The sequence below is a fragment of the Ursus arctos genome, unplaced genomic scaffold (genome assembly GCF_023065955.2).
Source record: "Ursus arctos isolate Adak ecotype North America unplaced genomic scaffold, UrsArc2.0 scaffold_21, whole genome shotgun sequence".
In the NCBI taxonomy this organism is placed as follows: domain Eukaryota; kingdom Metazoa; phylum Chordata; class Mammalia; order Carnivora; family Ursidae; genus Ursus; species Ursus arctos.
Genome location: NW_026622886.1, coordinates 14,169,074 through 14,191,358, shown reverse-complemented (window position 1 = coordinate 14,191,358; position 22,285 = coordinate 14,169,074). Strand labels below are relative to the sequence as shown.

The window sequence follows — 22,285 nt, the reverse complement described above, 5'->3', positions numbered from 1 at the left end:
ACTCTACCTATGTATAAGAGATTTAAAAACGTGGTAGTTAACAGTTTTTCTCAAAACAGCTTACAATTCTAAGTGTTCTTTACATGCCTCTTTTCACAATTTTGGGTGATATGTTGACACGACACAGAACTCCAAGGGAACTGAGACCCCTGTTCCTACCCCACTCCCCAACAGGGGACGGGATGGTGGATAAGGGAGAATGGATTGGCTACCAATGTGACATTTCTGTTACTTGCCTCTTAGACGTTTGGACACCAGCTGTTCCCCTAGATGGTTGGTTACCCTCTCAAAATACTTTGACCTCATTGCAAATTTAGGCTGGTCCATTTATATTCCATTAGAATCACACAGACATTATCATAGTTAATTTGTATCAATAGCGTGGATTAAAATATTTGCTAATGAACTCCATTTCTGGAGTAAATGACGTGGTAATTTTCCAAACTAAAAAAAAAGGGCTTGTTAGCTATGTGAATGTTGTCTTTTCAAAACTATATAAGTCAGCTATCGTTTTATTTTTTATTTATTTATTTTTTAAGATTTTATTTATTTATTCGACAGAGATAGAGACAGCCAGCGAGAGAGGGAACACAAGCAGGGGGAGTGGGAGAGGAAGAGTAAGGCTCACAGAGGAGGAGCCTGATGTGGGGCTCGATCCCATAACGCTGGGATCACGCCCTGAGCCAAAGGCAGACGCTTAACCGCTGTGCCACCCAGGCGCCCCCAGCTATCGTTTTATAAAAGAAACAGTAAAATCTGAAATTGTGGAGAATCCAGATTTCACTGGGACTTTTAAGCATAACACTTTTGCTCTGTGCTCTATTCTGTATAATGACTCCACAGGAGTTTAGGAATGTGAAAAGAGAAGAGGGGTTTAAGCAAGTTTCTGAATGAAGCAACAGGCAAGGGAAAACATGGTCCTGTATTTATTCTTCTTGTAAAAGGATTCTCTGATGTAAATAAATGGTAATACATCTTCGAGTTTAAAAAACAACAACAAAAAAAACATAACGGGGGGCAGTTGGTGGCACAGTCGGTTAAGTGTCTGCCTTCTGCTCAGGTCATGATCCCAGGGTCCTGGGATCAAGCCCCATACCAGGCTCCCTGTTCCACGGGGAGTCCGCTTCTCCTTCTCCCTCTGCCCCTCCCCCTGCTTGTGCGCGTGCACGCCGCTCTCTCTCTCTCTCTCAAATAAATAAAATCTTAAAAAAAAACACACACAACATAAGGGAACGTCAAGTTAAATGGAGAATTCTGGAATTTCATTTCTATGGTCCAGTGAGCTGTGGGACAGTGTTGATCATACAATAAAAAAATTGACCTCAGAGGTTTAGTCCAAGAAACACGGTCAGTTCAGTCTTCTGCAGCTCTGGGTCCATGGCAGTTCCAAACATTGAGAATTTGTGTTCTCATTGATTATCTTCAGAGGCGCCATAGCCCTCACTGAAGAGAGAGGCACTCACCTTCCTCACTACACTCCACGTAGTAGAACGCACCTTTTACGAAGGTGACTTACCAAGAAGAAGTCCAAACAATCCAGTAGGCAAGTTCTCAAGTTTGGCACCATTTCCCTTTCCTCAAGCATTCTGGTCTATGGGGATTTGTCTGTGAAAAGTTGTTCAGGAAGGCATAAATAACCTGAGTGATGTGGGGGGGGGGGGCAGGCTCCATTTCAAGCCCCCGGAATCCTTCTTGTCACCTGCTCTCTTAGCACCCGTGTTGTCTTCAGTGAGCCTGGGCTTAAATCTTGACTGTTACTTCTGTGGAGCTATTGACCTTGAGGAAGTAATAATGTGCTTCAGCCTCAATTTCCTTATCTGTCAAATGGGAATATTAGTAGTATCTGCCTGACAGGGTTATTGTGAGGTTTAAATGAGGTGGTGCTGGTGGGTCCCTTAGCACAATGCCAGTAAGTGTTAGACAGTATTGTAATTTTTAGTGGATTTATTATTTTATGACAATGAAGTAGGTTGTTTGTTCCTAGGCTTCACCCATGACTTCTATGTGGGTAACTACTAGATTTATGGCTCTGGTCCCAGTTCTCCTGATCCTCACTTCCATTTTTTTTTTCCTCCAGCTACCTGCCAGATATTTCCACATAGATATTTCCATGAAGGCTCAAACTCTTCATGTCTAAAAACACACTCAACCTTCCTCAGCCCTTGCAAGGCCAGTCCTTCTGATCGCCACAGTTAAGATGAGGAAATCCACCGTTCCGTTTGCCACGAGTCTTCTCTGACATCTTGCTAGTGAGGGACAGAACTACCTGGGGGCCCCAAGCTTTTTTCTTTAGTCAGTGTCATGTATCTCTCTGGACTTCTTTTCCTTTCCTGCTGCCAACACTTAAATATGCTCTATTAATAATCCTCCCTTAACCTGTCCTTCACAGCTTTTTGCATCATCTCCTTGCTGCTGGCATCTAGGAACTCAGTGAACAGCAGGTACCCACTGAGTGCCAGCTCTGAGCCCAGCTTTGTGCTAGGGGCTTGTGGGAGAGGAGGGAGGAAAAGCCCCGAATAGAGAGATACTGGGAGGGAGTTTCAAAAATGACTAAGATACCTTCGAACCTTGAGGAAGGCTCAGTTCATGAAGCAGCCACGCTTGGAAAGAACGCTTGGCTGTAAAGTGTAGGTGGGATTGTTTGACATATACCCTGTTCAAGTGGTTTTCAGCACCGTGTGGGTGGACGGCCCCAGACACCATCATCCAGGCTGCAGAAGCTGCACAGGTGTCCTCTCTTGTTACCTCTTTTGGGCATTCTTGATTCCTCCACCTGTCCTTCCCAATTTGGACTTTCTCTTTCAACACTTCCAGTCCCCACACACCAGCACTCTGTAGTGGGCTTTCCTTCACAAATGGTTAAAAAAGCTTGGGGGTGTCAGAGGAGGCCTCCCAGAAGAGACAACCACCAGAGCAAGAAGGGACAGATTCTGGCTATTTTTGCTGCCATGAATTTTGATTATGCCAGTCCTCACTTCACAGACTTCCAGGGATATTGTTTTCCTTGACAAAATTTTAGTTTTCTTACATTGGCATTTAAGACCCTCAACTGCCTTGTAGCAACCTACCTTGCCATTTTTGTTTTTTTCTTCCTAGATTATACTTACATTCCTAAATTCTGTATCTAGGTTGCAAATATAAAGGCCTGGAGAAGTCAGGAATGTAAGACAAAGGAGTGAAACAGGCTGGGAGTAAGGTATTAGGGAGTGGTGGAGACTGTGGCAGACTGGAATTCCCCCACTCCAGCTGAAGAGGGTAGCTGCTGGAATTGCTCCAGCTAACACTTGCCATATGGGAATGTGTTCCTGATCTTGAGGAGAAGATCAAGAGATTTTTCAAGAGAAGCCAGATAGCTGGATTCTCTTGAGAACTCTTTAGATTTTTATGTTGTTAATTTGAATGTGAGTTTTACTTCAATTTAAGAAAAGCATGGGCCAAATAAAACATATCTACAGAATGGATCTGTCCCCGTTTGTTCTGGCCTCTATGTTGCAACCCTTGCCTATAAGGCCAAGTTCATACCATCTTCTCCATGACCTCCTCCCTCCACCCAGAAGAGCTTTCTCCCCTGAGATCCTGGGGGGAACATTTCTGTCCTACTTTAAAGTATCTCTTTCACTTTCCTTTGTACTGTAGTTAGTTGTGGTTTAGGGGAAAGAATACAGATTTTGGAGTCAGACAGGTCTGGGCTTAAATTCTGCCGCTGGCACTTACTGGCTGCTTGACCTAGGGCAAGTTGAGATCCAGTTTCCTCATCTATGGAACTGAAATAGTAACAGTCTCCTTGTACAGTTGCTTGCTAAATGCATGTTGAATGGTGAACACGATCCGTGAAGTGTGACGATGCCTGCCCGTTTATTAGTAACATGCAGCCCTATCTCAAGTGGTGTTTGATTTGACTCACAGCTAAGACTTATGAGAAATACGAAAACAGCTATGGTAAGAGGCTTTGCTTGCTGCTTCTAACTTAATGTGTTTGTCTCGCCAGGTTATGATGTTGCTGGGCCTGTTGCAATCGGGCTCACCCACTGGAAAAATCCATATGCACAAGGTAGACCTACCCTTCCATCAGATCTGCCTCTCTTCGTCTCCAAAGATGCGGGCATCCCCGTGTACCACCGATCCCTCACCCACAAGACTGAGCTGGCTACACCTTTGTCTTGCCCAGCCTCACTGTCCATCACTCCAGTGCCTTCTTACAGCAGCAGCAGCCAGGAAACCCTCAGTCAAGACACGACAGGTAACGGTGTTGGCTCCCTGTTGGAGATTCAGGACTCAGTGTATTTAAGGGTTCCTTCATGCGTTTACCGGCTGAACAAATTGCGTCTGCATTTCTGCTTGTATGATGCTGTGGCCTCCAACAATTCTCCTGTATTCACTGGCCTTTAATAACTTGGCTGTACCAAAGGAAAGTTAGATGTGTTTAGAAATATTTGATCTAAGTGTTAGTTCTAATTGGTAAAATGTCATCTGGAAATCAACTCTGAATCAGAATTCCAAGTTTTGTCATATGAAATTTTGTTTCTTTAATTTCTTTAATCCTCTGTTTAGTGACAAAGCATCTTCTTGGACTAAACTCTCGTATTCAGAAAAATTATCAAGAAGTCATTTTTGAATACCTTAGTTACTACCAGTTCACATCGCTCCACCAAACTGATCTATGTCAGGGGTCTGCAAACTGCTGCCAATGGGCCAAATCTGAGCCGCCCACCTGTTTTTGTGCAGCTCAAGAACTGGCAATAGTTTTTACTTTTTAAAAATGATTGGTGTCATGGTTCATTTGTTAAGTCTAATTTCATCTTAGTTACAGCTGCTATAACAATACCCAGACCGGGTAGTTTATAAACAACAAATTTATTTCTCACAGTCGTGGAAGATAGAGGTTTGAGATCAGGGTGCGAACGTGGTCAGGTGAGGGCCCTTTGTCAGGTCTCAGACTTCTTATAGTATCCTCATATGGTGGAAGGGGCGAGGGATATCTGGGGGGTGTCTTTTATGAGAATGCTGATCTCATTCTTGATGGCTCCACTGTCGTGACCTAAATATTTCCCAAAGGCCCCATCTCCTAATACTGTCACTTTAGGTATTAGGATCTCCGTATATGAATTTGGGGGTGGGGCGACTAACATTCAGACCATACAGTTGGGAAAAAAAAATATTTTGAGACATGAAAGTTACATGAAATTCAAATTTGATTGTTCATATATAAAGTTTTATTGGGACATAGCCACACTCATTCATTTATGTATGGTCTCTGGCTGCTTTCCTGTGACAATGGCAGAACTGAGTACTTGTGACAGAGAGTGCATGGCCTGCAAAGCCTAAAATATTTACGATCTGGCCCTATGCAGAAAATGTTTGCCAACCACTGATCTATGCGATCTTTGGGAGTCATGACTTAAACACTCAGGGCAAGAAAAATGCTCACAACATACTGCCTTAAAATTTATCACTTACATTTCACTTTAAATGAGTTACAGAAAGCTTTATGCAGGGATGATAACCAGCTAATTGTTTTTATTTCTAAAGTCCAAGTTGGAACTTTAAATTATGAAAAATCTATCCTGACACATTTTTCTTCTATAGATATAGCACTTAGGAGTAATGGTTTAGTTGGACAAATCCAATGTGTAATTCCTGTTCTGGAAATAAATCTTTGAAGTTGACACGCAATAGTCCCAATGACACTGAACGGTTCACAGATGCTGCCACCTAGAGGTGAGATGCTGATGTTGCAGAAGTTCCAGATTATCAAAAGCATATCTCTAAAGCAGTAGATTGCAGGCTCCACCAAATGTGAAGGATCACCGTTGAACTTGTTAAAAATAAAGATTCCTGGGCTCCTCCAGGGGGTGCTGTGTCCATGGCACAAAGTAAGCTTCAGCCGTCTGTATTCTGCAGGCCGCACTTTCCTGAAATATTGGTTTCTGAGCTTCTTCTACATACATTGGGGGACCCCCTATGTATTTGTTTAAGTGGCTAGATGGTATTACTGAGCATTGGAGGAACATTTGCCTACCATTAGCTCTGCCATGGCAAAAATGAGCTATCCTTCTAGTTGTCCTGATGGAGGATCAATTTGAGAGTAGAAAAATCATGATCCGGGTTGAACTTTGAAATTTCCTGGGTTTTGATGTTACCATGAATGAAAACTGACTCTGCTTGCTTTAAAAGTTTAATAAAACCTGATGTTAAGAAACGAAGTGCTGCCTTTGGCCGGGGTAGCTGCAGGGTTCTGGCATTTCTTGGCAAAGACGAATGTGAAATGGCAGCTGCCAGATTCACATTTTATCACGTTTCTCTGTGAGTTGACTTTTTTCTTTCCATAGAGCACCGTACTCAGAAGCAATCCAATTTCTGGAGGAGGTTTCTATTTTTAACTTGCAGATTTTCAAAAACAAATTAAAAGCCCATAGTTTTCTTCATTCCTGGGAACTTTCCATTTACAATAAAATATTGGATTTTTTCCAAGCAACTGTTTATTATTATTTTTATTTGTATACTTACAAAGTTAGCCTCAACCTTTAAAGATAAACAGGCACGTAGTATTTTATGATAGAAAAGTGAAGATGCTGGTATAGCTTCTGTAAGTCTCAATTATGATTATATATAGGTTAATTATTATATTTACTTGATTTCTTACAGCAATTTATTGATTTTCATATGCATTTTCTGTGTAAAAGCATCCAGTTTCCTTTCTCTTTCCTTCTTGCTTTTTTAAAAATAATTTGGTAATGTCATCATTTGTTTAAATTTTAGTTTTTGCTTCTCTTGCTAGTTTGAAGAAGAATCTGGGGTGAGATAAGTCAGTTGTGCTACACCAGAATTTCCTGAGGATTCCAGCTTTTGTCAGACATCCCTTCACATTTCTAAAGTCATCTTTCTTCTGCACAAACTGCAGGTCTAATGGGAGAAGCCAGAAAGTTTTAGTCACAAAATCACTCTACACTTACTTATTGATTATTGGGGTTTTCTTATGTTTAAGAACTTCTCCAAACATATTTAAAAATAATGTTTCTACTTTATAAACCCCACCACTCTACAATTCTAGAAGCAACTAAAAAGATACAGAATGACTAGAGCTTCTGGAATTGTCATTTTATTGAGCTGTTTTTACTCTTGCCACTACCCTATGCCATCATCCTTTCCCTTCATTGCATGACTAACTTGTATAATAGGTTCTCTTGATTTGACTTCACTTAACCCTACTTGCCACCTTGCACAGTGAACAACCTGTGAAACTCTGCATGGCCCTCCTTCCTTACGGTGGAGAGTGTTATAATCGGTAAATAAATTGTAGCAGGTTAGGTTGGAAAAACAGTCTCCATTGTCTGGCTGGCTCCATCCATTCATCCTTCCAGCCATCCATCCCTCTGATACATACCAAGTTCTCACTCTGTGCCATGTACTGTGATAAGTCCTTGGAATAGAAAACTGAGTAAGGCATCACCCCTAAGGAGCTCAGAGTCTACAGGAGGAGACATATAAGTAAATCAAGTATTTTAATTCAGTGTAATAAGTGCTAAGATAGAAGATTTCACATTAGGTGATCACATATACATTTTTGTTATTGAGGTATTTCATTAATACACTATTAAAATACAAATAATATAGTATTAAAATATGCTGTTATAAAAATGTAACATTAAAATATATTCATAAAAATATATCGAGTACAAAAGATGTTATTGAATGATTTCATCAATTAAAAGAAGATAAATTTGAGAGAACCATAGGAGGAAAGTCTGGAAACTCGCTCTGTCTCAGATATTCTGCGTAGGTTTGATACCCAGTTTTTGATGGGTATCAACCTGCTTTACCACTTGCTTCCCTACTTACATTTTTGGTCATTCTCTGCCACCAGCTGATTCTCAGTCACTTTCTCCCATTGTATTCAGTGCCCAGCTGCATGCTGGTGACTCTACTGTGCTATTGCCCTGTCTGATTTCCCTGCCAAGCTTTAAAGATGAGCTTGCAACTGCCTTCCAGAACTTTCAGCCTGGATATATCCCAGACATCTCAAAACTATGTGCCACAAAAGGAACTTGCTTCTGGTAGCTCTCAGAGTTGAGTTTCTTACTCTGTTTAATGGTGTCACAGTCTGTCCACACTCCTAAGCCAAAAAGTCAGCGTCCTCATGCTCAACTCTCTGCTGGCCGTCAGCCTCCATAGCCAGCTGGCTCACACAGACTTTATGTTTACCTTAGAAATATCTCTAATTAAGAGCATTCTCATCATCTCTACTAACACGATCTCAGCTCAAACTCTCATCATCTCTACCTGGACTAATACAGCAGTCTTATAACCAGCTTCCCTACATCTTAATTCTTCCATGTCCACAGGGTTCATTTTTTCAAATTCATCTCTCTCTCTCTCTCTTGCTCTCTTCCTCCCTCGCTCTATTACTGCCCTCTCCTATCCCTTGCGAAAACCGCGGTTATTTCCCCCATTGCCAACAGTAAAGTCTAAACGCTTTATACATGGTACTTGAGGGCCTTCCTAACTAGCTTACCTGACCCCCTGACATACCTCACTACTCTCTTCAGATGCATCCATACCATGGTTACATGTAATTCTTTCCTGTTCCTCAAACATTCATGATTTTGCACATGCTGTGCCCTCTGCGTGGATACACTCTCCTCCTAGAAAATGTTTTCTTCAAACTTACCTAAGAAGTGACCTCCTCTGTGAATTCTTTTCCTTTTCTCCTCAGCATATTTAATCATTCTTTCTGTTTCCACTGGCAATTCCCATTGACATTTTGAATTCTGCTCTTGTTACATTGTGAAATAGTTTCCTTTTCACATGTGGCTGGCCTACTAGATGTAAAGTTCTTGAGTTGAGATTTAGTGTCTTAATCATGTATTTGTTTGTTCAGTGTAGAGCCTGGTATATAGGAAGTATATTTTCTAGGACCATTTCAACTGCAGATTAGACACAGTTGAAGAGAGAATTAGGCCTGGAAGATAGAGCTGAAGGAATTATCCCAAATGCAAAATAGAAAGGTAGGAGGTAGAAAAACAAGAAGACAGAATGAGAAAATCCAATTTACAATTAATAGAAATCCTGTTCTGGATTAAGAGAATAGTAAGAATGGAGAGACATAGAATATTTAAAAAAAGACAATGAGAATTTCCCAGAAATTTCCCAAATATTTTGATTCCAGAAAAACAGTGAGTACCAAACAGAATAAGTAAAACTAAATCCACATATTATCAACATATTATGGTGAGTCAGCAAAACACAAACATAAAAATATTAGAATTCTGAGGGGAAAAAACAGATTTCTTGCAAATGAGAAACAAACTTAAGGTAGACTTTCCAATAATAATGATAAAGGCCAGAAGACAGTGGGTTGGTATCTTAAAAGTACTGAAGGAAATAACATTCAATTCAGAATTCTAAATCCAGCTAAATGATTACTGAAGAGGGTTGTCAGCATGAGAACATTTTTGGAAAAAGATTGGGAAAGTATACACAATGCAAACCTAGTGAAAGAATGACTGAAAAGCCTACTTTAGAAAAGAAGGAAATTAAGCCAGAAGAAAGGACTAAGATGAAAGAAATGAGGGGAAAAATATATTTTTTAATTAAAAAAGATCCCTCTAGAAGAATGGTTTTCAACCAAAAATGATTTTGTCTCATGGTGGACATTTGGCAATGTCAGGAGATATTTTTGGTTGACATAAGTGGGCAGGAGGTATTACAGGGTTTGAGGCCAGGAATGCTGCTAAACATTCTGCAATTTATGTGACGTGGTCCTTAATTCATTGTTCATGTTCATCATTAATTCTTAATGCTACTTCTTCCCTTCGACTTTCTCTTCCTGTGTCTTATACCTTGCCCTTGCCGTGGTCCCTGCCTTTGTGGCATTTCCAGGGCTCTGTTCTTGCTGCTCTATCTGGGGCTGTTCTTGATAAAGTATGTCTTTGGCACTTCTGATTTTCTCTTTTCCATATTTCTTCCTGTCCTTTAACTCTTCCTAAATTTTATTTCATGCTGCACCAAGGCCTTTTCTCTTCTTGTTCACTTATATCAGTTTCTCAACCTTGGTATTATTGTCGTTTTGAACAGAGTCATTCTTTGCGGTGGGGGCTGTCTTGTACACTGTAGGTGTTCAGCTGCATCTCTGGCCTCTACCCACCTGGATGCTAGTTGTGACAACCAAAAATTACCTCCCAACATTGCCAGATGTCCCTGGGTGGGGAGGTGCAACATTGTCCCCAGTTAAGAACCACTGATTTACACCAATGAAATCTGGTCCTGTTCTTTGGAATTCTGCTTAGTGGGAGCAATCTGGTAACCTAATTGTTGAGAATGTGTTTGTGGGTTGTAATGAATTTTACCTTGTATTTAACAGGTGCCTTTTGCAAATTGTATCCTAGTCAAAAGCAAAGAAGGAATTTCTTTCCAAAGAGAGAGATTTTTCCCCCAAGTTTAAGGTGTCACCTCTTTTTAAAAGATTTATTTATTAAGAGAGAGAGAACACGAGCTGGGGGAGGGGCAGAAGGAGAGGGAGAGAGAGAATCTCAAGCAGAGTCCACTCTGAGCACAGAGCTGGATGTGGGTCTTGATCCCACAACCCTGAGATCATGACCTTAGCTGAAACCAAGAGTCAGTCACTTAACTGACTGAGCAGTCCCTCACTTGTGAAAAGGAAGGAAGATGTGAAATGACCATTCTCTGTTTCAGATTGGTAATCATTTCCCAAGGGTCTAGCTTTTACCTGTGTACCTACAATCTAAGCATGGCACTGTGTCTTTCCATGATGTTCACTTGCCTTTCCTAGTGACCTCGTAAGCTTACCAGTGCTTCTGTATGTGTGAACTCTGAAAACTTGAGATATGTCAGACTATGGTGATGCCATGAATTTGTCTGAGATATAGAGTACCTTAGAAGAGGTATCTATTTAATAGCGTGAATTTAATTTCTTTCAACAAATTGTGATCAGATACATTCAGAATCGACGCTGAAGGAAACAGAGGAGTTTTAAATTTCAGAGGTAAAGTGCCAGAAAAAGTGACCCTGCAACTTGAGCTCCTGATGTGACCACGAGAGTAATCTGACCCAGCTGGGAGCTCAGCGGTCTCCCTTTAAGAGACACTCACTGACCTGCCCTTGCTTGCGGACTGTGTGTCCAGTCAGGCTAAAGCCAGGAGTTCTGCTGGAGTGTCAGCCCAGCTCAATTCATGGTACAGAGTAATGCAAGGACAGCTGTAAAAAACAGGACAATATAAATTAGACACAGTTTCTAAGCCATTATATTTTAAAAAGGTGAAAGAGGTCAAAAGGTAGAAAGAAAGAAACGAAGGAAAGAAGGAAAGAAAGAAAAAGAAAGAAGGAAAGAAGAGGATTTCTTAAATACTATACATAGAGTGGGGCTTGTGTTTTTATCCACTCTGACAATTTGTCCTTTAAGTGATGTATGAGACATTTAAAATGATGGCTGATATAGTTGGATTAATATCTACCGTATTTGTAGCTGCTTCCTATTCATAGCATTTGTTCATTGTTTCTTTTTTTTTCTTTCTTTTTCTGTCTTCTCTGGCTTTAATTGAATATTTTATGAATCTTTTTTAATGGAATGGATACCTACCTGGTTCTCTCTCTGCCTTAAATTTTTTTCCTTTTCTCAAAATGTCCGTGAAAGAGTATTTCAAATTTTTTAAAGATTTAATTAATTAATTAATTAACAGAGCGCACGTGCACACAGTGGGAGGGGCAGAAGAAGAAGGAAAAAGAATCTCAAGCAGACTCAGCACTGAGCCTGACTAGGGGCTCTGTCTCATGACTCTGAGATCATGAGCTGATGCTGAAACCAAGAGTTGGATGCTTAACTGACTGAGCCACCCAGGCACCCCAGGAGTGTTTCAATTTTAACTTTACCCTATGGAAAAAATTTCCTGGTAAGGTTTAGGTGAAATGTGGGTCTGATGATTAGCCTACTTAAGTTGGGTAGTTGTAACAAGTAAAATCACTTGTTCTGGCTTTTCGGAAGGTGATTTGTGGTTTTCTAGAATACTGACGGGGTAGAAGATATCACAGTAGAAGGGCAAGCGTTTGAGTAGAGGTTGTTTCGCTAAGGGACTGGTGTTCGAGGCAGTGGAATGGTGTACCAAGGCTGATTCCAGGGCAGCTGGGAGTAGCTGTATCTTTCTATTCAAGGTTGAACAATGAATGCATTGTCCATAGAGATACTGTTGTACGTGGTAGTTGGGTTCTCTCAGGCTATTACTCTGGTATTTCCAATTTTTTTTTTTTGGCATTCAATGAATTAATTGACATTTGTGGTCAGGTCCAGAATCTTAACCACCATGTATATGCCACTTCTCTGAGAAAAACTCACATTAGTTCGGGACTACCTTCACTTTAGGACTAAGAGGATCATTGGAAATATTCATTTGACAAGAGAATTGGCTAAGAGAAATATATCACTGAGCTTTCTTTTTCTAATTTCCCTTTGTTCTCTTAAATTTGGCTATATTGTTCTTTTCAGAATTCAAGGCCATGCCCCATCACTTGATTTCTGATTCTAGCACAATCCTGTTAATTCCTTCTCTGTGTGTGATGGTTATTTAGTTCTAGAAGATTGAAGACACCAGTGAATCAGGAAATGATTAACAGCACATGAGGACAAAGTCAATTAAATGATGCAGCTATGAACCTACTTGAGGATTTCTGATATAAGACATTGCAAAGTTTGACTTAAAGCTGTATTAAATCTAATTTGCAAAGAATGATATACTTTAGAATCAGAGGCATTCAGATGCTCTAATAAAGTCATCCATTCATCTGGTCATCTGAACTCTGCTACTCAAAGTGCTGTCCTCAAGAGATAAGAGGGCCTGATTGAAATAGTCCCAGAGCCGTGGATATGATGGGCATTTTGGAGATAGCTTCAACTGGACTTGTGACTCATAGACGTGGTATGTGAGTGAGTGGCGATCCCAAGTATTTCAGTAAAGTTAATATATGATACTGAAGCTTTGAAGCTTAGACCAGTGGTTCTCAAACTTCAATGTGAATAAAAATCACCTGGAGATCTTGTTAAACAGCAGATCCTATTTTAGTAGGTGTGCATGTCTGTGTGTGGGGGGGTGAGATTCTGCTTTTCTAACAAGCTCCCATGTGATGGTTGTGGAGCTTGGAATTTAGTATGAGATGCAGATAACAATATTATACCAAAGAATGTATGGTTACCAACAGGCAGTTGCTGTGAAAGAAAGGGATCTTCTTAAAGATCCTTGGTAGTATTGTTTCGATCAAAACAGCACTCCATAAAGACATTTGCTTTACCACCAGCTTTAAGTGGGAGGTTGCTTGTGATGGGAAAATTATTGACCGGTGAGGTGTAAATGTTCTCACTTTTTATTGTACATTGTTTAGATACTAAAAACCAAACCAAAAACCCAACAACCCTGGTATTAACTTGAGAGTGAGCTTACTTATCTTAGTTTGGCATCTCTGGGGAAAAGATTCTGAATGATAGATGTACATGTGAGAAGTTTATTGGGGAGAGCCCTTGGGATCAAGGTGTGTGTGGGGGCGGGGGGATGGAAGGGTGGAGCATTAGGCAGAGAGTGGATCTGAGCTGCAATGATGCACAATGGCCTCAGCCCATCACAAAAGGAGATCTGGAGCTGGGATGACCCTTCAAAATTGTCCCACCACAGCGCATTTGGACCCTCCCATCATTGCCTGAATGCAGCCTGATACAGGGAAAGGGGTGATCTTGAGAAATTTTCTTTGAGAGCGAGGCCCAGAGAGAGACTCAGCTGAGAGCCATACAATGTCAACACTGGCAGCAGCTGGGGGAGTAAGATGGCGCGGGCTGGCAGCCACCACATTGGCTGGTTGAAATGAAGGAAGCGGATATAAACGGGAAGGAGTGAGGTGGAGGGACTGTGGCGCTCTCAAGACTCGGCTGGGGTAAGTCTCCGCAGACCTTGGCCGGATGGGGAGGAGGTGACTGGCTGCTTGTTTGTTCGAGTGCTTAGATGAAGTAGGTTGGGATTTTTTGAGATGTGGCTCATCAGAGTTCGGCAGGTTTGTGGGTACCAGCTGATTTGTAAATAATGTGGAAAGCCAAGACGAGGTAGAGGATCAGGAAAAAGAGGTCTGGCATCTGGGCACATTTTCTGAGCACCTGGATTCAGGTTCAGTTGGTAGCTCTGTCCAGCGAAGAGGCAGCTAAAGGGTTGCGTTCACCTTGTTAGGAGCCTGCATGATTGGAAATTTGTCTTTTTCAGGAAAATAAGGCTACAACTGACTTACGGTTATAACTGGAGAATGGGAGAGTAGTTTTCTCTTCAGAGGTAGTGTAATCAACAGCTGTGCCATCACGTGCCTACTGTGTGTCAAGCACTGCATCAGGTGCTGGGTCTACCGTGGTGACCCTGGACAAAGTCGCTTTCATTATGGAGTGATGGTGATGATGCAGGCTAGTGGACGCAACAGAGATTAAATCATCACACAAATAAGAACGTTTGGTCAGCTCAATGAAAGACAAAGACTGTTAGGGATTTCTCACGGGCGGCGCTGGCGGGGTGCAGCGCAGCCTCTAGCCCAGGTTCGGGGCAGGACTCGCAGCGGCGGGCGGCGGGGGCGGCGCCGGCGGCTCCGGGGACAGCGGGGACTCGGTGGGGGCTGCGGCGGCCCGGCGGCGGAGCGTGGCCGGGGAGCGGAGGCGGGCGGCGGGGGCGGCGCCGGGGGCTGCGCGGTGGAGGCGGCAGCTGCGGGCCGGCTGACGCTCGAGCCCGGCGGGGGAGCGTAGGTGGAGGCGGCGGTGTTGGCGCAGGTGGAGCGGCTGCCGCAGCGGGAGCCCGAGCGCGGCGCAGCGCAGACCGCAGGGCCACCGAGGGCGAGCCCGGCCACCTGGCGGCGCAGTCGGATCCCGGCTCCCGCAGGGGGTGCAGCGCCGACTCGCTCCAGGCAAACAAAAACGAAACCCTCTACTAGGGAGTGTAACGAGAGGGCGTTTACTTCAGATTTTGGAAACGGAGTGCAATCTCTGAGTGTGGCAGCAGGTGTGAGAGCGATCTCAAAGATGCCTTGGAGCTGGTGAAGATTATGGTGGGAAGGTGGAGACCAAAGACCTGGCGTCTCTCCCAAGCTGTGTCACGTATCATGTTACCTTCGCACGAAGGGCTTGACCTCTTTGAGCCTTGACTTCTTCATCTGTGAAACGGTGCTGTTATGAGACTCAAATGAGGTACAGTAGACAAAAGTGTTCTTAAAATCCTAAAATGCGAGTGAAAGCTATTAATTACTCTAGCTCACTGATTCCTTCTCTTTCTTCTCTTACTTGTCTCATTTCTCCTGGGCTGGGCTTGGATGCCCAGTTTGGTGGGTTGTAAAATGCTATTCAGGTACCTTTTCTCAGCTTGTGGCTTTAAAGTATTTTTTTTTTAAACTCTTACCTAAAGTGAGAAATAATTTTGTATTGTTATCTCCCCCTCCCCTATCTCCCCTGAAAAAAGTTTCAGAAAATATTTAGCCTTATTATTTGTCATGTATTCTGATAGCTTTCATTCCATTCTCCAAAAAAGTGCTCATCAAGATCTATTAAATTGATGTCCTTCTTACTAACGAAATGTAAACCATCAGTGGGTTTGATACTTCTGCAATAACTGGAACATTGAATTATCATATGACCAAGGAATTCTACTCCTAGCTACATACCCAAAAGAACTGAAAACAGGTGTTCAAACAAAAATTGGTACACGTGTTCCTAGTGGCACTATTCACAATAGCCAAAAGGTATGAACAGTCTAAATGTCCATCTGATAAAATATGGTATACGCATGCAATGGAATATTATTCAGCCATAAAAAAGAATTAAGTACTAATAGTTGCCACAATGTAGATGAACCTTGAAAACATTGTGCTAAGTGAAAGAAACTGGACACAAGAGGCCATATATTTTATGATTCCATGTATATGAACTATCCAGAATAGGCAAATTTATAGGGACAGAAAGCAGACTGGGATTGCCCGGGCTGAGGGAAGGAGAAAATGAGGAGTGATTGCTTAATGTATATAGGGTGTCCTTTTGGAGTGCTGAAAATTTTCTGGAACTGGATAGTGGTATGGTTGCCCACATTATGAATATACTAAATGTTTCTAATGATAAATTTTATGTGTTATAAAAATTAAAAAAAGGCTAACTATCTGTGGTCCCGGACCACCAAAATTGGTCCAAGCTTCATAGTATGGAGTTTAATACTCTCATGCTCTTGCCTGGTCTGTCGTCTTAGCTTTGGCCCTATGTTCCAGCCCTGCTGGTATACTGTAATTTCTTTCTGCCTTTACTTATGCTGAACTTTTACTGAGAGTACCCTGTTCTTCCTTCTCTTCTTCCTGATAAAATTTAAGATCTGGATCAAATGCCATTTCTCTGTGAGGGCTACCCCACGCTCCTTCCTCGGTGTTCCCATAGCACCTTATTCAGACAGTTAACCACAGCGAGTCCTAGTTAAGTGTGTATCATCACCCTGCAGATGGTAAGCTCCATGCAGGCAGGGAAAAGGTGTGATTTGAATTTGGGTCCCTATGGCCTTGGGCAGTAAGTGATACATAATTGTTGATCAATATTTGTTGAATTAAAGACTTGGTTATTAAAGTCTTGGTTCTGCCCTTAAACTAAGGCTGTATCCTTAATCCTTAAAACTCTTTGTAATAATCATTATACTTGGGTTACAATCATCCTTGATTATCTTCATCTAATTACCATTAATTGACTTAACCTGAAATTTCTTCCCAGTTTACTAGCTCCTGCTCAACACCATGATTTGTTTGCTTGGCTGTTTGAACACTCCTTTTGCTTTTGCCTGCTCTCAAATTTGCTGATATTGCAGCTGATGTTCTCTTACTTCCCTTCCCTATGCAGAGAGGTTCTTTGATACCTTAACATTGAATCGTTTTCCCTGTTAGAGGGAAAGTGTGACAGAGGATAAATCTTACTATTTTAATCTTTTACTCTTTCATCAGGGCACCATTTGGTCTTAGAATAGCATAGTTTGCAAAGAGGGTATGAGTGGTAAAGCACGAAAAGGGTAGTTTTTCCCCACTTAATCCCAAGTCAGGGCTTCAAGTGTCATTAGTATCACTGTTACCATTTTATGAAGCATTAGATACCATTTCCTTGCTAAATAAAATACAACTACGAAGATTTAAAAGTTCCATCTAAGTGATTTTTGGATATTGTACATTATGCATCTGTGCTGCTAGCATTTTCCTTCTAGTTTTATCGAGATATAATTGATATAACATTGTATTAATTTAAGCTGTACAACATAACGATTTGATACATGTATTCCTTAGATTGCTTTTTCATTTTGTTGATGGTTTTCTTTTTGCAGAAGCTTTTACTGTGATGCAGTCCCACTTGTTTTTGTTTCTGTTGTCTTTACAAATCCAAAACCCCAAAACAGTCATTGTCAAGACTATTAAGGACCTTACCACCCCTCATGTTTTCTTCCAGAAATTTTATGGTTTGTACTGGTAGCTTTGAATTACAACATAGTAAAGGCTGCTAAAGCTAATATTTTTGAGTTGAGGATTCAGAATGAAACTGAAGGTGTCACTTTAATTTGTGCACAGAAAATTATTTTATAATGTAGTTTAATGATGGAATAGGGATTGACCAGAAAGCTGAAGAATTAACAAGGGGCAGGAGAACAATTAGGTGATACCTCTTCACCTGACCCAACATTTGATTTTTTTTTTTTTTAAATCTGTTTTGCATCTTGGGGAAAAAATTGCTGTATAAATTCAGTTGCACTACTTATTGAGAAATATTATTTCTGACACACAATTACTGCTATTTTCATAACCGTAAATCTAGTTAGGTACTTAATTCATCTAATACTTTTTGAATGCCTCCTATGCACCTGCCATTGTGTAAAGTATTGAGGATGTAAAAATGAAAATGTAGGGTCCCTGGTCCTTTTGAGGCTTCCAAAGAGAAAATTATTACATGAATAGTTATGATTCACTGGAATAGACTCCTCTCTCATCACCTGCTTCCCTTACACTCCTTCTTTGTTTTGTGGCTGCTCTTTATAATACTGGGTTCTGTCCCTTTGGCCTCTTCAGGTACTTTACCTTCTCAGTTCCCCTTTCCAGTTAGCACTTACATTCGCTAATTCTACATCCTATAAACAAAAAGACAAAACTCAATTCTCAATCTATAAAAAAAAAAAAAAAATACATGCCCAAAAACCCAACAAAATAAGGAAAACCCAACTCTTAACTTGAATCCCCTCTCACTACTGTCCACCTGTACATCTCTTCACAGCCGAACTCCATCCAAGAGAAGCCAGCACTCCTTCTCTTCCGTTTTTTTGATTTTTGTATTCCTTAACCCTGCATCTGACATCCGCCCACCCCCGTGTGGGGTATATTCTCAGGTCGTCAGTGACCGCCTCATTGCCGAACCCAGCAGGTATTTTCCCATCCTTACCTTTCCTCCTCTCTCTATGGGATATTTCAATTCTTGGGAGATCTCTTCCTTAAAGCTCTGTAGCCATGCATTCTGTTCTTCTCTGTCCATCACTAGACCTTCTCCTACATATATCCCTTACATAACAGTCTGCTCAGTCTGCCCTTTGCCTCCGCTCTTCCTCCATCTGCTTCCTGGTCTGTAGCCACTAACCCTATTTCATCTGAGGTGTGTATTCTGTATTTTAGGCTCAAATCTTCCACCCAACTCTTTCTGACTTCTTTCTTGACATGTCCATATAGATGTCCCACAGCACCCTAACTCAGGTTAGCCAAAAACAATCTTTTTGCCTCAAATTCTTTTCTGTCCTGTATTTTCTGTCTTGTTGAATGTAGTCAGTTGTCCAAGCCAGAAAACTAGACTAATCCTAGGTTCTTTGTTTTGTCCTGTTCCCCACATCCAAGTAGTAAGCCTTGCTGAGTCTGTCTCCTCATCCCCACTCTCCCGCCTTGGTCCTACTCTTTTCACCTTTGGACCGTATTTAGTCCCTGGTCTTCCTTGCAGTCTCTCCAGTCCATTCTCCACATGGCTGTTGCCTTAATCTTTCTAAAGTGCGAATCTGGGTGTGCCTCTCCCTTTGTAACTTTAGTGGTTCCCAGACATCTCGAGAATAAAGTTCAGTCTCTTTAGCCCTTCATGATTGGGCCTCTGCCTGCCTCCTTTCCACCCTGTCTCTGATTACTCCTATATACTAGTCTTCCTCGGGTTTAGCTGCTAAGGCCTGCCGGATTGTGAGGGCCTTGAGTATTGTATGCCAAGAACCTTGACCTTTTGTAGAGGGAGTGACTGAGAACTTTGCATTTGAGGAAGGTGAATTTCAGAATTGAAAGAAACCTTTGAAGGCCATTGAGTCTAGTCTGTTAATTCCTGATAAGTAGATACATGTTCTCTGAACACAGATTGCCAACCTGCCGCCTGTTCTTTGTTCTGATTTATAAAATGGGAACAGTACCAGCTTCTATTCAAGCTTATTTTGAAGTCTAAAGTTACCATTGAATTCATCAGAGAGGACCATCCCACTATTCTCTTCCATTCCTTTTGCTTTAGGGCTCTTGGAGCACTTTTTGTTTGTGTTTCTTCATCTAGCTAAGATGTTTTTTCTGCCCTTTTACACTGTCCACATACTTCAGCTAATGTAGATATACTCCCCATTCCCTAAAGGACTCTGGATTTTGGTATAAAGGAAAATAATAAATACCCAAGACACCCCAGATCACGTTATACCTGGGAATGTCCTAGATGAGGTTTTTTGGATCTGAGATTCACAGTTGAGGGCCTTGCCTTGGGCCCTTCCTTCGTCAGCCTGGAGTTGATCTGCTCTGAAATACTCTGACCCAGATGCACTGTTGGTGGAAAGACTCTGGTCTCAGAGTCACCTGCCCTTGTTCCTGGCTCACTCAGGATTAGAGTAAGGTTGACATTGAACTGTACTTGGATGGGAGTTGTTAGTGCAGATGGTGACCTCAGAGTGTAATGCTTGCCACGTGGTCCGTGTCAGAGAGCAGATGGGTGCCTTCCCTCTGCACCAGCTGACACTTGAATCCTCCTCAAAGGCACACCATACAAATGGAGTGAATAGGTCTGGAGCCCGCAAGACAAGGAGGCAGATCCCAGCATTCTAACAGTCCTGTCTGGAGAGAGCTGCTGGGTATGTGTATTTAGGGGCAGGTCTAGAATTTGTTTCCTCACAGAAGAAAAGTTATTCTTCCAAATTCTGTGACTTAACATCCCTCTAAATAGTTCGCCATATGCTTTCACATGCGTGATCTGATTTGATGTTCATGTTGACCCTGTAAGGTAGTATGTTAGTTTCCTAGGACTGCTGCAACAAATTACCACAGACTTAGTGGCATAAAACCACGGACATTTGTTCTCTCATAATTCTAGAGGCCAGAAGTTTGAAATCAAGTTATCAGCAGGACTGTGCTTCCTCCAAGGAGCTCAAGGGAAGAACTCCCCTTTCCTTTTCCAACTTTTGGTGACTCCCCTTGATTTGTGACAGGGTAACACCAATCTCTGGCTCTGTCTTCATATGGCCTTTGCTGGATGTGTCTTCCTTTTTCTGTCTCTTAAAAGGACAGCTGTTACTGGAGTTAGGGCCCATTCTTTTCTTTCTTTCTTTCTTTTCTTTCTTTTCTTTCTTTTCTTTCTTTTCTTTCTTTTCTTTCTTTTCTTTCTTTTCTTTCTTTCCTTTTTTTTAAAGACTTATTTGAGAGAAAGTGTGAATGGGGGAAGGGGCAGAGGGAGAAGGAGAGAACCCCTAAGCAGACTTTCTGCTGAGCACGGAGCCTGATCCCAGGACCCTAAAATCATGACCTGAGCCAAAATGCAGTCAGATGCTCAACCAGCTGAGCCACCCAGGCACCTTTTAGGGTCCATTCTAATCCAGGATGAGCTCCTCTCAAGATTCTTACCTTAATTATATGTGCAAAGACCCTTATTCCAAGTAAGGTCCCATTCTGGGGTTCTAGATGAACATATATTTTAGAGTGCACCATTCAACTTATACTCCTTTGTGGATGTGGAAACTTAGGGTGATTTTGCTTCGACACGCTGGAACATGGTAAGTCTTTGGACAACCGATCTCTTCCTCTCACTGGGTCTTCTTTGTCCTCCATCTCTCCAAATGTGGGCCATCTGCATGCAGTGGGGGTACCACTTTCATTCTATGTATTTAAGAACCTACTGCATGCCTTGTGAAATGCATATATCCTTGTCAAATTAAGAACAGACTAATTTAAGAGCTTTTTAAAATTTGGCTGAGACCAGAATGAGGAGAGAATGAGTTCATAATGGATTCCTCTGTCTTGGCTGAGTTGTTTTTCTCCCCTAATTCTTCTCTTTCCCACATCTTCAGAGCTATCAGGAGGGGCTGGGCAAAGCCTTGCTGCTAAGGTCTGTGGTCAGTGTGGCTGAACTGACTGAGTGAGGACATGTGACCCCTTCAATGTGGCTGGGGGTTTTTTTTTGTTTGTTTTTTGTTTTTTTGTTTTTTTTCTTTGGTCCCTGGGTAAAAGGCACTTACACCTCAAACCTGAAGCTTGAAAGGTAATGTGAATAAAAGCAATGTTTTCCATTTCTCTATACATTTCTTAGGAAGGCCAGATGAAACTGTGATGGAGTTTAAGGTTGTGATGTGTCCTTCTTGAGCCTGCACCCCCAGGGACCACCCCAGCATCCTACTGTTGTTGTTCAGGACCCCTCCCTGGGACAATTTCCCCTAGTCCCAAAGTTTTCCCCTTTTTTGCCCCCTTATATATACTTTGTGGTCCCATGTGCCATTTTCTCAAGGATTTTTATCTTTTATTTAAACACTTTATTATGAAATAGTTCAGGTATGTGAAAATACATTAAAAAATGAAACCCATACCCACTACTTACCTGAAGACCTCAAATATTGCCGGTATGTTTGAAGCCCCCATGTACCTTTCCTTTCCCCCCAGAGGTAAGTGCTATTCTGAATTCGGGGTTTATCGTTCCCATGCATTTCTTTACGTGGTTACTCCATTGCCTCTCTTCCTGTGTGACACAAATCTTGATCCCAAGGGAATGCAGAGCTTCTTTGGGCTTTGGGGGAGGCCACTTGGGGTGATGTGTAGGGGAAAGATAAGGTGCTAATATTCATTGGGTGCCTACTGTGTACCAGGTCCTGTGTTAGGGGTCTTCTGTGCGCTCATTAGGACATTGGCAGCATGGACATCAGCCACCAGCATTTGGAGTCATTATCCTTATTTTACAGCCATGAAAACCAGGAACAGAGATGGGAAGTAGTTGCTCAAAAGT

At 41.8% G+C, this 22,285-nt stretch overlaps 1 protein-coding gene across 1 annotated transcript in view; it reads left to right on the top strand.

Annotated features, from left to right (window-relative positions):
* The window catches only part of ANO4 (anoctamin 4), a 394,735-nt gene that overhangs the window by 17,546 nt on the left and 354,904 nt on the right, over window positions 1-22,285 (top strand). Inside the window, exon 3 of the mRNA XM_057316522.1 lies at window positions 3,989-4,240. Coding sequence (XP_057172505.1) covers window positions 3,989-4,240 — 252 coding nt within the window. The remainder of the gene's footprint in view (window positions 1-3,988; window positions 4,241-22,285) is intronic.